This window comes from Cordyceps javanica, chromosome 2 (genome assembly GCF_051103115.1).
Source record: "Cordyceps javanica chromosome 2, complete sequence".
Taxonomy (NCBI): Eukaryota; Fungi; Ascomycota; class Sordariomycetes; order Hypocreales; family Cordycipitaceae; genus Cordyceps; species Cordyceps javanica.
The window spans coordinates 446,356-463,388 of NC_139296.1; the positions used below are offsets into that span (position 1 = coordinate 446,356).

Here is a 17,033-nt window from a genome sequence, read left to right on the forward strand (position 1 = left end):
GACGCGCCAGTCCGGATGAGGAGGGCAGATGCGTTTTCGAGTAGATAAAGTGGAGGAGAGTTCTTTCGGGGAAGCGTTGATGGGGAGAGTGAGGCTGGTTGGTTGGCTGGCCCGGACTGGGACGCTGCGGCTGGCTGTCTCGGAGAGTTTGTAAAGAAGAGTGAAGAGGGTTGGAGATGGAGGCAGGGGAGGGGGGCCAGGGCGCTGCGTAACCCAGCTGCCCAGTTCTACAGCCTACAGCCTACGGGGACTCAGGGAGAGCATGAATGCATCGCGACAAGCTAAGACGCCACAAATACTTGGAAGAAGAGAATGCAGTGTGAACTGCAAGAAATAAAGAGCAAAAATCCTACATGTCCAGTGTCTGCCGCCATTTCCGTTGCCGAGCCGTTACTCCTCCAACCTCAACATTAGCTCTGCTTGTCGCTCTCGCTCTCGCGCGAGTAGGCAAGTAATCTGTAGCCTGTTGGTACTGAGTAGGTACAGTGCTTGCGGCACTATGGGCATGTTGCCGTGCTAACGCGTAAAGTGCCCCGATACCTCTGTCGTCACCGAGAATAATGGAACTTGCAAGTATCACTACTTGTCCCTGATGCCTGCATAATGACCCGCTCAGTGCAGATCCAGGGTCCCCACCCACAAAACTCTTCCACACAGTGACGGACTCGCCCACTTTCCAGAGTTTGTACAATTACAGGGGCTGTTGGTAGGTTTTACAGTGAGTTCCAGGGGACTCGTCCAAGTCCCTAGGTACCTAGGTACCTACTAACTTTCTCCAGACTCCCACTTCCGCGCCCGGGTCGCCGCCTGGCCTGCTCTCCCGCGCCCCGTCTCAATCCCTGTTCATCAAAATCCCCGTCTTTGCCTCTCTCCTTCTCTTTTCGCTTCCAACATCCCGCGTTCACCATTCTCTCTCACCGAGCTCTGAATCACTACCATCTTCTCCCTGTTTAAAACTCGACAAGATGCCTTCTTCTGTCAATCTTGCCTCCGAGATGTGTCCCAATTGTCTGTAGCTTTATGCTACCACTGCACACGGGCTCTGACTTGGATCTCTCTGCATCCAACAGCACCTCTCTCGCACTCGCTCGTCCCGACTATCACGCCTTCAAACGCTCTCGAGTTTTCGTGTGCAATATCCCGATTCCTTTCCGAGCCTCTCTCCCACCACTATCGACCTGACTTGTGCCGTCTCGCTTCTTCGTCGCAGCGGCCAACATCTTTGAACTACCTGCCGTCGCCCAGTACCATGGCCAAGCGTAACTCTCGTGTATACGCTGAAGAGGCCATCTTCTTTGACGATTCGAGCTACGCCTCCTTCACTACTTCGTCTCCTTTTTCTTCCTCTTCATCCTCCTCCTCATCAGGGTCTTCCTATCAGTCCAGACGGAGTTCTCGAAGTTCGTTTAGGGAAGACTTGTTCCAGTGCGCCACGGAAATGGAAGAAGGATTACGCAATGGCGCCCCCATCAAGGAAGCAGCCGCTGCTTCGCGCTATCAGAGCAGCGTTCCCGGTATCAGAGACTCTACTACCGTCGAAAAGTCAGGTATGCAGTCAATAATTCCCTTGGAAACGTCGCTCGCTCCTGACACACTCCCGGCAGCCAAAATACCGACACTGCTCCCTACAATTCATCAGGCTGTCGAGTATCCCGTCGTACCCTTGGATGGCCGTCCAACAAATTTTGGTGTCATTGTCCCTGGCTTCTATCGTAGCAGCTACCCGAAGCAGCACGATTTCGATTTCATCAAGAGCCTCAAGCTCAAAACTATCGTCACTCTGGTCAAGAAGGATGAGCTGCAAGACGATCTGGCAACCTTTGTCGGCGCCAACGGTATCAGCCACGTCACTTTTGACATGAAAGGCACCAAAAAGGAGGCCATCCCTCTCGATACCATGGCCGCTATTCTGCAGCTGACTCTGGACAAGCGAAACTATCCTCTCCTGATTCACTGCAATCATGGCAAGCACCGCACCGGCTGTGTTGTTGCTGCCGCCCGCAGAGTGGCAGGTTGGGAAGTCGACCCCGCACTGGACGAGTACAGGGCATTTGCCTCACCCAAAATTCGCGAATGCGATATCAACTACATCAACGCCTTTCAATCCTCCCTAATACCGAGATTTGAAGACGAAATTGTTCCGCGCAGTCCTGTTCAAGTCAGGACTTTTGTGCGCACGCTACTGTTCTCGACAGTGGTTGTTGTAATATGGATCGTGTCCGGAACGCAGATGACTTCGACACCCGCGGCCATCGAAGGCTACTGACGGCGATATCGATCAGCGTGCCGATAATCATCTGCGTCGGACCGATTTGAACCATTTCTTTTTTGACATTTATGCATTGGAAGGGCGCCTGGCCACAGACATTCCGAGCGCAAGTCGTTCGGAACTGCTTCGCGTTAGACTCGAGCATTTTACTCATAGATGATGGCAAGCGGTGTTGTTCTTGCTTACTTTGATTTTCCTGGTTTAGAGGTCCAGGCAAGATATGCGGCGAGGGGGAAAAATCAAGAGCTGAGATTCCCTCACTCGGGCAACGATGGACTGGCGAGCCAGATCTTGGCTATGTATTATTTCTTTTGTAGGACTTTTGGCGTACGGGTTCTGTTCATATTTGCCGCGAGCGCGCGGGTTTTCTACTTTCTATGGCTCAGACCAGCCAATTGAATCGTGTGCACATTATGCAGACTTTGCCTTAATTTGACTGCCGGACTGTGATGACTGCCTTACTTCGCGTATCAATTCCAGCGAAGAAGTGGTTGCAAGAACTGGGCATGAAAGCACAGTATAAGTACAGAGCAGACATCTAGAACCCAAGGATTATCCTCGCGATGGTCCTACATTGCCCAAGTTCCGAATTGCTATCATACCATCTATAACTGATCGTAACGTTGATATCGCTCAAACTCTGAAGGTGTACCTGTGAGCAGGATCTCAGTCCTGGTTGATACAACTCGAAGACTCTGCCCCCCATGTCTTACCCAACGGTCACCCTCCTGCAACATACCATTATTCTGCATCCACGACTCTTGAAAGCCGTCCAGCCGACCGGCCGAATGCACGCAGACTATGGAACAGCATGCAGCCGCAGGTGCCCGCTGACATGCGTTAACCTCGACGATGACACGCAACACGGAAGCACCTGCCATGCATGTCTTTCAAAGGGGTTGCATGAGTAAATTCCAAAAAAGAGAACACAACAAGCACTCCGTGAGAAGGGCGGAGAGAGGAGCAATCCCCCTTCCTTCTTCAGCCCCCCCCCCGGTTCCCCTCCTCATCCTCGCTCTGCGACACGCATAAAAGCCTCGGCCGGACGCAGAACAGAAATCACGTATGCCGGTCGCAAAAGAAAGAAGCCGCACATGCGCGCACCCCGCGTTCCAGCAGCTTGGCAGTCACACCCACCTACTCCAACGTCGTTTGAGAGTTCAGACGGCACAAGAAAACTTGGGGACGCTGCCCGCCCCCGCCTGCACTTCATAACTCTATGCCTGACCTGCCGGTCACTTGAGGAACCGAATCCGCCTGATACGACAAACGTGGCGGCGGTTTATTACGGGCCTGACGCTCTGCCGGCGTCGCGGGCGCATGTGGAACGCCGGCTGTGGCGGGCCGACTTGGAGAACGAGCTGGCCGTGTAATGAGTAAGAGGAGAGAGGGGTTGTATGCATGGCAGACGACATGTTCATGTCGCTTTCTTTCGTGACGAGCATGGCGAACAAGTAGACGTTCTGCGATGTGAGCAGCTCCAAGTCAGAGGATGGGCGTATCAGTCTCGCGGAGGAGGGCCACGCGAGAAGGCATGAATATCTGGTTCGGATATTGGTACTCCGAATGCGAATCACTCAGCATCATTGCTGGAGGAGATCACATACGATGTGACGGGAATTGCGTTGGTTACTGCTAAATGTAGCACATTCGCCACGGGTTCAGTAGACTCGCATCAATTCCCCGGAGGACACCATATCTGGTCGCCCAATAGATGTCCTCTTTATCCCGGAATCAAAAAGGGGGGGGGGGGGTTCCTTTCTTTTGCAAAGGGGATTGCTACGATGGAATGAAGAATACCTTGTGTCTCGAATTCGGCCAAACAAGCGGGACAAATCCATGGTCAAGACATCTTTGATGCTATAAACGCTGGGAGAAACATAGAGGCTGGCGGCGAGACTGCCGCTTGCACTAACGGCAGGGCCGGCTTGGAAGATTTCACATTGTAACTAGGACACCGCTCGTAGTCGACGCTACTGAAGATGCGCCTGTCCAGAACGTCGAGAGCTGTGGATGTTTCTTGACCAGCGACGACATTGAAAGCTCTGTCGAGCGGGGGGAAACTGCACCTGTCGTGCTCCCGCAGATTCAGTTTCTCTCGTCGACGACATACCACTTCCGCAGAGATGGGGGAAAGGGGCCAGGCTGCCGCTGAATCAAACCGTCTCCTGTCCGGAAGAGAAGACTCTTCTTCGCCTTTAGACGTGAAAAGGGAAGCCGGTAGCGGTGCTAAATACACACGCACGCACGCACACACATACAAAAGTGGTACAAGTCAAGTATATTGAATTTATATTCAAGACCATTTGTGTTTTTTGGTTCTCATTCTTGTTATAATGGAATTTTTTTTCTTTCTTGTCAACTACGAACCCGCTGCGACAAGCTGCAAAAGACAGCCTATCATGCTCATGATATCTGGATTCACGCGGCGACTCTCGTAATGCGATGATTTGAGAAACTCTACGAGACATTGCGCTATCATCATAGGTACTTAAACTCGTGTCTCGGGATGGTTGTCCTGGCGCGTGGTTGTCCATCGCTTTTCAGAAGGCGGCAAGAGCTCGGGCTGGACTTCGTCTCTAGGGTAGTTCTGCATTGTTTGACGGAACGTAGATTGTGATCTTGTTTAGACCTAGCAAGCGGAGCAAACCTGAACGAGGCTTGTTAGTCTATTCAAAGAGCTTTGGACCGAGGTCAAATACGCTTGTGTTGGGTGGCGGCCCAAGACATCAAGATTCCACGTCCACGGTTGGCACACCGGCCGTCCACTTGGATTCGTCGCTAAGGCTGTTGATGGTACTTATGGCCAGACATTGTTGACACGATGCAGAAAAGCAAAGCTCGATCGGTATAGATAGACACATACCATCAGGCTCGTTTGACTCGACATTCTTGACGGTCCAACTTGCTCTTCCTCGGCCGTGGCTGTCGTGCTTCCTTTGCCAGGACAAATCTGCGATGGGAAGATGGGCGTTTGCCACTCGGGACAAGAACTTTATTCGACTCGCTCCAAAGACTACCTCTTTAGAACAAGAAAAATGTCCGGCCGGCATCAGTAGCGGTTTGGAGCGCAACGCCTCTTCTACCGCGAGCAAAGTCGACGTCTAGAATGGCCGTTGGGACTGACATGGATGAATTTATGCTAATAAAAGCGCTCGCAAACCCCGGTCAGGGCACTGTCAATTGGCACACTCTATTCTACAAAGCGATTCCGAGTATTTTGATCCGTCAGCCTGTTGAAGACTTTTAGCTCCGGCTTCATTTTCCGGAATGGTATGTACGATTCCATCTACGGATCTAGCAGTGCATAAACGAGCCCCGATGGAAAGCGATACCCGAGGCAGCTAAAACCGCCTCATCCCGCCTCATCATACAGCTGACAGACCCCGAGGAATGCGAAAGGGGTCTGTCTGACTTTCTAGTCCTGAGAGGTATCAAATCTCTTTTATTCACAGTAACGGCCGCGAAAAGTGTCCGCCAGTCGAATATTGAACGTGATTTTTCGCACAGACCACCTTTCCTTATCCTAAGAAGCAGTACTTACATGTAAGTGAGCAAAATTGGTCCTTGCTCTGGATGTGGTCGTGCGCGGAATTAAATTCAACTGGCGGACACTTTTCGCGGCCGCTACTGTAGCCAATCAACATTTTGCAAACACAATTCATTGTGTACAGTTTTGGGCATAATTAGCTTCCTCTCACATACTGGTACAATACCTTCGAACCGTACGTTTGCCTGAGCGCTTGACGAATCCGAATGCTATCTCCACCTCCTACGCCCGGACGCGCCGTCCGAACACTCGTCCTTCTTGTCGTCAAAATAAGATATCACAAGTTCTTACGATGGTTCTGGAGAAAGCAGTCCGGCCTTTTTCACATCTTCAATATGTGCATCAAGACCAAGCCAGACGATAATCTGGCTGAAGCCTACGCGATGCGATTTGTTGCTAGTCATACGTCCATTCCCGTGCCCAAGGTGTATTACGCGTTCACCTATAAAGGTGCCTCATATATCGTTATGCGCCATATCAAAGGACAAATGGCAGGGCATAGATGGCTAAGCCGTACCGAAGAATCGAAAACGCGAATCCTGGACCAGCTGCGCCGTATGATCACCGAGCTTCGCTCGGTTCCTCCTCCTACGGGGACGGGCGTTAGCAGCATCGATGGTGGCCCTTTTTACGACTGTCGTTTGCCATCCCGGCTTTACTGGGGCCCGTACGCTACTGTGCGCGAGTTCCATGAGGCGCTTATTGACGGCATGAGTTTGGATACTGAATACACTCTCGCCCCCGACCTTGCCGACCTTTCCGAGCTATTCAAGTTCTATCGGCAATCAGGGAACGAGTTGGTCTTAACCCACGGTGACCTGAGCAGCCTTAATATTTTGGTCCAGGGGGATGCGGTTATCGGAATTGTGGACTGGGAAACGGCAGGATGGTTCCCAGTATACTGGGAGTATACCTGTGCGAAGTATGTTAACCCTCAGAATCCATTCTGGGCGGATCCGGTCGATCAGTTTCTAGCACCTATGCCGGAAGAATTAACGATGGAAGCTATTAGACGCAAGCACTTTGGTGACTTTTAACATTCATTCTTCTTTCCCTATTAGATAGACTATAATTAACTATCCGGCGCAGTCAAGGCACCCGCTCAAGCCCTGCGGACAAGCGGCATTGTTGCCTGCGGGACATGCCGAGGAGGACATCGTGTCCATGCTCCTCCGAGAGGTCTTGTTTCAAATTTTGAGAACGGCCGCCAAAACTCATGAGCCATCCTGCACGCGGTCCGGCCGGGTGTGGCTTCGGCCGCTATGGCCTCCCCGTTGAGATCCCGGGTCCGCAGTCAAATTCCCCACAGTTGACATCGCTTGAACCGTGATCAAATTCACGGTCTCTGGTCGGTGTTGGTTCAAAGGCCTTGTCCACGAGGTTGAGGAGCCAACCAACCAGCATCTGCAACTTTTCCGGGACAGGGCTTGATCCATCAGGATTGCTCAGTCGAGTTTCGGGGTTTCTCTATAATCAGGGACGATGGAGGGAGAGGGAGCTTGCGGTGACGTACCATGCACAGGGCCGATACAACGAGGCTGAAGTCCTTCACAAGACTGCCCTAGATCTTCGCCGGCATATTCTTGGAGAAGATCACCCGCACATGACTCAAAGCATCATGTACCTCGCGCTCCACACAGGGGTCGCTACAGCAAATGCGGTCTCTTGTAAGACCACTTCAGTCTTTAGCGGTCACGTAGGTCCGCGATTTAGAAGAGCGGAATCCGCGCCATAGATCTTTAGGGAGGTTATTCATGTGCAGGGTAGGTATATTTACTATATAATTTACTAGCTAAGGTACCTCTTCTAGCCTACTTTAGACTAGATCCCTGTAGTTGGTCATCTTTGGAAACTCATGGTCTGGGCCTAAGGCAGCTACACGACGGCCTGCTTGATGGACGCGCCGTGACGCATCGCCCGCCTTGCTGCGTCCATGACGCACGCCCTCGCCTCCTCTAGAAGGGCATGTATCGAAGAAGAAAAGGTACATCCGGAGCTAATGAGGGAGAGGGGGAAGGGGGGGGGGGGCGTATTTGGGGGGCCAATCGAGAAAAGCTTTAAGCCTCATCCGACAGGGGTGTATTCGAGCGCTACTGCGTAAGCCTGGCTGGCTACTCAGTATTTGTAAAAGCTACCAGTAAGTGAGACCACGGCCCACGGGGCTGTTGGAGCTGTTAGCGTCATGCAGGTGAACGAAAAGAAGCCCGGTAATCTGATTGGTTCTCTAGACGAGGGTGTTGATTTAGTATGTGTAGCCTCCATCTCACCCCCTCCGACTCCGCTGCCGCCGCCGCCGCCTCCCCGTCCAAGTCCACACTCAGCCTTCGGGAAATGGGGGGCGCGCAGAGAAGGTGGGTGGAAATGGAATGCCGAGAAGTTGCTTCCAGGCACACGGAGCCATGTCATGGCTACAAGGCTGTGGCTAACTAGTGGGAATAATGACTGCAGTTTCTGAGAGAAACGACGCTACACGGAACCTCACCGCCCTGAAATGAAACATTCTTTTCTCGTACAATCTCAACCGAAAAAAAAGGAAAAAAAGAAGAAGTATAGGCCATCCGAACGTAGCATCGTATAGCACTGGGTCGTCTACTCTATTATCTAGGCCGTCTCGTCTCGAATTCTTTCACCAGCCCTTCTTCTGTTGTGCTAGTTTGGAAAGCCGCTCCACCGCCAGGTTTTTTCCATCTCCTTACCCTTAATTTGATCATCTAATTTACGCAGCACCTTCTTTAGTTGGTTAGCGCATCAAAACTCGCAGAACTCTCAGCAGTTTTGCTCTTGCACGGCGCTGCCCGCTCGCGTTGCCAGGACTGCTGTGCGCACCGCCTAGTTAGCCGGCCGAGTCAGGGTCCTGTTTCGGCCGGGCCCCGGGCCAGCGTTCGCAGATGACTTCGTGGGACGCGCCCGCGTTCTCAATGCGAATTGTAACATGAACTGATAGCTACAGACAGTTTCAAAAAGCACGCTGGGGCAGCACTGACGTAAAAAAAAAAAAAAAAAGGGAATACTTCATGACCCGTCCGGCTCCGTCTCATGGCCTTTGGAGCGACAAAGCCACTGATGACCTCGGCGCTGTATGAACTCATATGCAAGGGAGACGCAAGCATCTCCAAGGAGAAGAAACGCGTCACATGTACCGTCACCTCGTACATTTTCCTGCAAGCCCGACACGCATCGGCTGTATGCGAAGCAACCGAGCCGCTTCCCTCCCCCGCCGCTACAAGCGCAACGATAAGGCTATGCATAGCCTTATTTGAGCGTTTACACCCCGGGCTGGGGTTCAAGGTGCGCAGTCGCATATCCCTGGCACAGCACCACGTTGTAGTCGGCAGCTGCTTGGGCAGCAGACCCGTGAAGAGGGGGGGGGAGGCAACTCCCCATCTTCACCAACACAGATACGTCGAAACTAGCTAGAGCAAGTTGCAGATGGACTCCTTGGGAGAAGAATATGAAGACCGAAACCAGCCCTATTTCATTACCAGCACACTTACTTTAGTTGTCTAGACCATAGTTACACCGCCTAACCAGGCTCTTAGTTGTCCTCACTTCATCTACACGGGCGACCTCGATGGGAAACCGGCGAGAGCATTGCGAAATTCGCTTCCAACAGGGCCACCTATCTCCTAATCCATCGAAGGGAGTTGGCAAGTAAAAGTGTGAGGCGTTTTTTTTTAGCCGCCGTGGCGCGCGCCGATCCACCTCTTATGCTCAGCAACACCCGGCACCTCGCCGAGGCTGCGCTGGTGGTAGCGGACAATATCCGCCATGCGGGCCCTCGGTTTTGGTGAATCTTGTTTGAGTCTATGTACATAGGCATCAGTCTTTGGTCCATTGCACCACTGCAGAAAGGAGGCTGCTGATGGGATTCCAAGACGGATTCTGCGCTCCACGCGGAGGCGACTGACCGTCGCTGCCGTGGCGCACTCCAAGGGTATACTGCAGCCACGTGCCAATGCAAGAAGACAACCTGCAGGATGAATGGTTCGCTCTACGGTTCTTTCCGAGTTGTCATAAATTCAGAAGGCCATTCAGTGGTCAAAGAATGGCCAAGAATGCCTTTGGAGTCGGTACGCGAGACAAGCTTTGGCAGAAGTGTATCATTGTTGGCGTAGAATGGCAATATATTACAATCAAGAATAAGTACATGGATTAGAGTACAAGTTGTAAGATGCTGATTCCCATTAGCATACCAGCTTCGATACGCCTTGCATTATCAAGTAGAAGGGCTTCAGCCACCCCGCAGGTTTCTTTCGGCATAGTCTCGTCATGAATGAATTCTCGTATTTACTCGCCGCTCCAGCGCTTGCGCTCGCGGCGACGCTCATCGTCTTTTCGAAAATCGCCCTTCATGTAGACCCAGCCGCCCGCGACGGCGTTGGCCGCCCCGAGGCCGACGGCGGAACCGCGGACGAGGCCGCGCGCGGAGAACTTGGCGCGCATAGCCTGCGGGCGTCGCAGGGCGAGGAGGGCGTAGAGGCCGGACCAGGCGGCAGTCAGGCCGGCGCTGGCGGTGGTGAATCCCGATAGGTTGAGATACGAGGAGAAGAGGAGCGTCGGGGTGAAGAGGAAGAGCGGGACAGGCTGCAGCGGGCGTGCGTGGAGGGCTGTGACGAGGGTGGCGAGCAGGGAGGGCGGCAGGGAGGACGCTGCAACGACGGATTGTGTAAGCCCAACGTCGTGAGTGTGGTTCGAGGAAGGAGGGGGCGTGGGCATTTCTTCGCGCGTTCTGTTGCGTCGAATGCGAGACCACCAGCACAAGCTTTGTGCAGAAACATGTCGCGTGGCCGCGCAGCTTGCAGCTTGCAGCTTGGCGGGTCGAGGTTTTGGCTTCTACTTACTACCCCAGTCTTCGATGCGTTGAAGAATGGACCTCTCCGACGGGAGAGGACTGCTATCGTCGGATGCCATGAAAGAGGGGTGTACGGCTTCTTCACGGCGGGGTTTTCTCACAAACAGAGTTGCGCAGGAGATTCGAAAGGGGGGGGAAGAGAAAAAAGACTGCTTGATGACCGAGAGGCTTCTTCGGCTCTGCGACGCGCGCGCCGCGCAAGGGAAAAAAAAATTATGTCGTCACCAGCTGGCCAGCCAGTGGGCGACCTGGCCGATGAGCGGTGGGCATGTGCAGAAAAAAAACGGCCCAGCTTGCGTGGGAGCTGCATGAAATGGCCTGACTGACCGATGCCCATGGAGGTTATTGCTTGAGTGGGCTAGTTATGGTCTGAGCACTGATTATTATTTCCTGTTGCTGTACTCCTTACTGCCCTCTGTTTTTTTAAAAAAAAAAAATTCTTCCCTTTTGGTCAATATTTTGAGAATAGGCTGGTCGGAATCGATTGCGGGCACTCGGGAGGGTATCGAGGCAGCAAGCACGCCACACACCGACATGGTAGGTAGGCTGCAGTCGCCCGCGGGGTTAAGCTAGGACGAATCATGCAGACTGGGGTTTATGGATGTATTTATGCGCAATAGTAGAGGTGGTTCGGGGAGAAGTGCGTTGCAGAAGACGAGGGTAGCAGTGCCAAGAGGCAATATTAGAACTCAGTATAGAGAAGAGACAAGCACATGCACATGCAGCACTCTGCCTGACTATTTCCACAAGTACCTCACCGAACATGCACATTGACTTCAGCTCGCTCTTGCGCTCTTGCATATAATTCGGGCCTTTCTGATGCGATTGGATAGGTAGTCTCCGATTGCTGCCTCTCGATAGACTACTCGCTATGCTGCTTTCTTCTAGAAAACGTACCAGATTCCAACCTGACTGAACGGCGCTATCTGTCTTTTTTCGCCCAGTAGAACAAAACGACAAATACCAAGAAGAAAGGAATCAAAATGCGGGTATATTTTTTTTTTTTGCTCCAAGCACGATTGTTGGACAAAGGGACGAGGTGTGGATAGGGTCTATTGGAACTTTTTTTTTCTCTCTCTAGCATCTGTTCCCCAATACACACCAGCATTTCGAGGCTTCGTCCCGAGCGCCACTGCGAGAGAGGCGTTGACTAATTGCTGAATCATAAATGCCCCTCGTATATCTGGCGAACCAGGCACCTCACCAAGTGGTGATCCATCCAACCACATGACTGGGAGTGGAAAGGCCGCTTTCCATCTGTCCAGCCAATCCTACATAGTACAAGAAGCGACCACCAACTCGGAAAGGGGGGGAGGGGCGTGTAAACAGGGCAGACAGAGTCTTTGGCCAATCTCGGCTGTCTGGCGGGATGCCAATCAAATGTAAAGTGGCCTTTTTTGCTTGTCAGCGCCCATTCCTCTCTAGCCACACCCTAATGTCCTCATTGTGCCACCCCTCATCTTCTATTGAGCCATGTCACAAGTCTTGTGAGCGAATCTGTCGTGTGTCTACCGTTCATCAATCTATGATCATGGCCAATATTCTCCCTACTGTACGCCAGAGCTCTCTTCTTCGAGCTGGAGAAGGAGCATAATCTCGTGGCCTCGGCTATCGTCATTGAACTAGAGCAATGTTGGACTCGGAAGGGGGCATCCACTCTCGTACAATCCTTCCATCTGTACGCCGCCAGTGGAATCTTCGCCCGTCCGGCGGGTTGCAGGGACATCTGCAGAAAACGTGGAAAGGGAATCGTGTCTGCCCTACAAGCAGGAACAAGCGTCCTGGACGTGTGCGTGGACGAGGGCACCCCCCCCCCCCCCCCCCCCCCGTGATGCAGACTGTTCTGGGTGCACTCACCATCACACGCCCCCAGACCCAGGACCGCTTGCGCAACCCTAGAAATGGACTCGAGGACCCGACAGCGCGTACTGGTAGCTCACCAGAGAGAGAGGCCTGTCTTACCCAGCCTGTTTTAACTAGGGGACATTGACCAGTGAAGGACTTGCAAAAGAAGGCTCTAGGTTGCCCACTCGTTTACACAGCCAATCAGCTTTCGCGGATTCCCGTCGATCACCTCAGTCCTTGGTTGCCAGAAATGGCAATCCAGCCAGGTCGTACAGCATCGGCCCTGCGTCTGCAAGGGTGCGCGTAAATATAGCATGACAAGGCAGAGGGGGAGAGAGAGAGGGGGGGAGAGAAAGCAGGTGTAAGTAGAGCAACGACTGGGGATAGCCAGGCGACTTGGCCCCTCCACTCGCCCATTGGGTGGTGGCTGTCATCCGCCAAATGCTGCTATTCTGCGGATACAGACTACGGTAACAGTGTTTCAGCATGGCTAATTCAGCCCTACTGATATTTGAGGTGGCCGCGGCAGAAATGGGGGTTGGGGCGCAGGCATTGCGGATGTGCTTCCCAAGCACACAAACCTGATCCTCTCCGCATCGGAGCGAAAACAAACGCATGGCAAAGCCAGCCGTTCGAAAACCATCATTTCTCCTTTCGTAGATGACTTTCTATTACTCGCCGAAACAAAGAAAAAAAAACAGAATTTTTTTTTGTCTCGTGCTGGTTTGTATCCGAAACCAGTGATAGAACAAGTCTCCGCAGTAAGATCACAGCATCGTAACAACACCACAGCCATTGGTCAGGCATTGCCACTCTCTCGGGTGACTTGGGAGGGGGGAAGGGGGGGGGGGGGGGGGGGGGGGGGGGCTAATTTGGTCGAATTTCATGATTGTATCTTTGGTTGGGTGCTGCGTTCCCCGTGGCACAGTGCACCACGGCTCAATATAGAAGTGTCCGGACGGGGGCTTTGACGGGGCCGACAGCATCGGGCTTAAGGGCGCGGCCGCCCCGGATCTCATCTGACAGCCTCAGCGGCCGCTAAGAGTTCGTCTTTGCAGTCAGATGACGTTTTTTTTTTTTTGTGAATTTTATTGTTTGAACCATTTCCCAATTTTGATTTCTTGTTGCTTTTGTCTTATTTTGTTCATCTTCACGTCCTATCCATCGAATCCCGCAAGGCTGGGCAATCGATGGCGGATCGGCGCTGGCCGTGCCCAGAGCAGCACGGGCTGTGCTCGTCGTCTACCCGCATAGGCCTAGTCAACTGGGCTCGTGTTGCTATTCTAGAGTGCCAGTATGCCTGATCGGCCATTTCGTATCGGCATCTTTGTCCATTCAGTTTATATCCTACATGACTGTATCACTTGTTCTTTCTTTGCTTGGTCACGGCTCATGTCATTTCACGCACAAACTTTGTACAGGCGGAGCTGGTCGGCAGGGGTGGGCTATTACACATAGACGTGTACCCACGGGCGGAAGACACACCTTCATCTGAGCTATTCTTGTCCACCGAGGGAAAAGTAAATAGTCATTATCCTGACTTTTATCCAATCTATGGAACACTATGTAGCAACTCTAAAAATGGCCCGCCCAGTCGCTGCTTGCAACTTCAAACGCCTCTACCAGCCACGAGATTTTCCGCTAAAGAAATGATAAAAATTTTGAATATAGAACCCACTCTGAAATAACACCAAACACAAAACTCCAATCTCTCCAATCTCTCCAAGAAACCCTAGTGCTTGCGGCAATGATGTGAATACACTCTTGCAAAGAAATAAAAACAGATCATGATATCATGCCAATATATACTGAAGAACAGAGAATTGAACGCCATGGCTTGTATATGCCATGGGCTTCTATCTAGCGATGGTAAGGCCAGATATCAGCACCGGCAGTCTGTAGGCTGGAGAAGGCCTGAAACTGCATGTATTCGTCGGGAGGTGTAAGGACGGGGAAAGCGTTCGGGTTCGACACGGTGGAGATGAACGAGCTGCTCATCCCCGCCGAGGTGCTTGGGTCGCGCTCGTAGGTGACAGGCCAGGCGGCTCCCGACTGGTAACCACAATCGTGGTAGGGCATGGAGTACGGGATGTGTTGTTGGTGTTGCTGATGGTGCGCGGCCATGGAAACCGCACCAGGAGAGTCATATGGGCTTGTGAGGCCGGTCGAGAAGTCGCCGCTCTCTGAGATGGTCGCGAAGCTAGCAGCGAGGCTGTAGGGGCTACCCGCAATCGAAGGGGTTGCCGAGACGCGGGGTGAGGTGAAGTCAACGTCTGGTTCTGTCGAGGAGCGGGATTGGGCAGCTGAGGAGCAGGTGGACTTGCGTCGCGACTGGGAGCCCTTGCGGACACGGTGCTGCTGATTCTGGTGCCCTGCCTGTGTGCTTCGGCGCGAGGGCGAGCCTGCATTGCTGGTAGGTCGGTTCGGAGTCTCATCAATAGCGCTGCTGTCAGTCGAGCATCGGCTGCCCCTCTTGACTCGACGAGAGCATCGTGCCTCGCTGCGATTATAAACACAAGGATGGGCGCTGGAGACGCAACGGTCGCATCCGTCCTTTTCACCGCTGCATTTCAACTAAAAAGGGGGGGAACTGGTCAGCGGACCTGTATGGCTTGTTGGGAGAAGAAAGTTGGAGGAAGCAAACGGGTCGCGAGGGGGGCAGGTGGTCTTTGACAGCTGCCATCCGTCCGCATGTGGCAGCCCACCACCACGCAGCTCCAAAAACTTCAACCAGGCAACCTCGTTGCGCAACAGTGAGATGCTTACCTTTTTCTCATGGCAGCGGTCGCAAGCTTGGTGTTGACTTGATCGAGCAGAGATGGGATCATATGCAAGACGAATATTTTGCACCTCTGCAGTGTCACGGTCGTATTTCCAGGTTGCAAACATATTGATGTGTTTGTCGTGTGGGTGGTGGATGCGACCAGCTATGTACGTGTATGTGCGTGTCTAGGCGGCGAGTGATCTAGGCAGTGGTGCTAACTTGTTTGCAGTTCGTCTTTTAATCAACGAAGAAGAGCGAGATGATGACTTTTATGCAACAAGGAATGCTCTTCATGAGAATCAAGACTGGTCGGGATGTGGACTTTTCAACAACAGAGAACGGATAGCCTTGCGACGACCTTATATACCAGAGCTGCATCTCCCTCTGGACGACTTAACTAGCGGCCAAAACGCAGGCGCATTGGGGGCCAGCATAGATGTGGGGGAGGGAGACAGGCAGAGAACGAGGAGGGTGTCGCTCTATCACGCCCCCAAATCGCCATCCCGGCCGTTGGAGAGCGGGCGACCAGATGTACCTCCAGACCCAAGGTACCCGACATGGGATTTCGTTTAAGGTGGGCGCGCTTACAGAATCACCCACCACACCCACCCACAAGATGCACGAAACCATGCGGTTCGAGAGGTGCTAACACCACCTCTATCCACCAAAGGCTGGGGTCTAAGGCTGTCACCGACCCTCCTCCCACCAAGTAAGCCAACCAAGACGCACAGCCTCTTTTCCTAGTTCGTTCAACTACTGCAAAGTCCAACCCAGGGCCCCATGGTCTCCGTCACGGCCATATCATCCTGCCGCCAACTTTCCTTCCCTCTCGTCGGGTTACCGTTTTGTCCGTTCACGCCTGTCGCGTTTCCGTTGCCTTGCCGGGGCCAAAATGGATCTCGAGCGAGGCTTCTCACTCGTACCCCAGCACTCAGTCCACTAAGCTCTTGACCCCTTCTGCCGGGCCCGATAATCCTTCAGTTATCGGGAGCTGTCGGTATTTGAGAATGTGCCGTCCGATTCATTATCGGCCACCTTCGCAAGACCCAGTGTCCGCTTGAGATCTCTGTGAAACAAATAGCTCTTCGAACTGCACTCGCATGGCAAGTTAGTCTGTGAAGACACATAGCCCAAGGAATTCAAGACGCCTGCTGTGAGATCAACTGTCGTCAATCCATACCAAGCAGGACGCGGCGAGGGGCATCACCAACTAATACCCTGGTGGGGTCAGACGCCTCAGAGGAGCCTCAGCTGAATTTCCCTCCTTAACAGGGCTAATAGGGAGCTAGCAATGCCGGCATAACACCATGCTGTTGAACGCCAAAGCTTGTGCTCTGCAAGGTTGCATTGGCTGCGCAAGGGACGTCGATGATTTTGTTCCTAAAAATGGGACCCCGGAGTTGCCATGGCGGAGATGACTTCACGACAGCCGGCCTTAGCCTTTGCCTTATTAGCGTTTAACCGCCAGCAGAGACGTAGTGGGGGTGGCAGTGGCTCTTCATCTTCCCGAGGCACGAGTATCAAAGCAAAAATGAAGCTACCCAGATTATCCTAACAACATACGCCGGCCGCCACATCATGGGGGCCATGAAGACAATCATCAAATCGACATTCTGCTCACCCTCTGCGCAGGTAGGCTTCAAAGATCATCAAAGCCATTCGACCTGTTAAGATGAAGCTTTTCGCAAGTCAGGCGTATCCAGATGCTACCCACAACTCTCGGGTACAGAAACCATTTGTCAACTTCATACTT

At 52.8% G+C, this 17,033-nt stretch overlaps 4 protein-coding genes across 4 annotated transcripts; 2 read left to right on the plus strand and 2 right to left on the minus strand.

Moving 5' to 3' along the window:
* Nucleotides 1-1,249: 1,249 nt before the first annotated feature.
* Nucleotides 1,250-2,266, plus strand: V2A60_002659 (tyrosine phosphatase family-domain-containing protein; the record flags this gene model as incomplete). Its single annotated transcript, XM_083254007.1, has 2 exons — nucleotides 1,250-1,547; nucleotides 1,605-2,266. The coding sequence occupies 2 exons, from the start codon at nucleotides 1,250-1,252 to the stop codon at nucleotides 2,264-2,266; spliced, it is 960 nt and encodes a 319-aa protein (XP_083110133.1).
* Nucleotides 2,267-6,025: 3,759 nt separating this feature from the next.
* V2A60_002660 (uncharacterized protein) lies at nucleotides 6,026-6,856 on the plus strand (the record flags this gene model as incomplete). Its single annotated transcript, XM_083254008.1, has 1 exon — nucleotides 6,026-6,856. One exon carries the CDS (start codon nucleotides 6,026-6,028, stop codon nucleotides 6,854-6,856), a length of 831 nt encoding a protein of 276 aa, XP_083110134.1.
* Nucleotides 6,857-10,106: 3,250 nt separating this feature from the next.
* Nucleotides 10,107-10,535, minus strand: V2A60_002661 (uncharacterized protein; the record flags this gene model as incomplete). The annotated part of the gene is made up of 1 exon (XM_083254009.1): nucleotides 10,107-10,535. The coding sequence occupies one exon, from the start codon at nucleotides 10,533-10,535 to the stop codon at nucleotides 10,107-10,109; it is 429 nt and encodes a 142-aa protein (XP_083110135.1).
* Nucleotides 10,536-14,376: 3,841 nt separating this feature from the next.
* Nucleotides 14,377-15,293, minus strand: V2A60_002662 (uncharacterized protein; the record flags this gene model as incomplete). The annotated part of the gene is made up of 2 exons (XM_083254010.1): nucleotides 14,377-14,959; nucleotides 15,283-15,293. The coding sequence occupies 2 exons, from the start codon at nucleotides 15,291-15,293 to the stop codon at nucleotides 14,377-14,379; spliced, it is 594 nt and encodes a 197-aa protein (XP_083110136.1).
* Nucleotides 15,294-17,033: the final 1,740 nt, after the last annotated feature.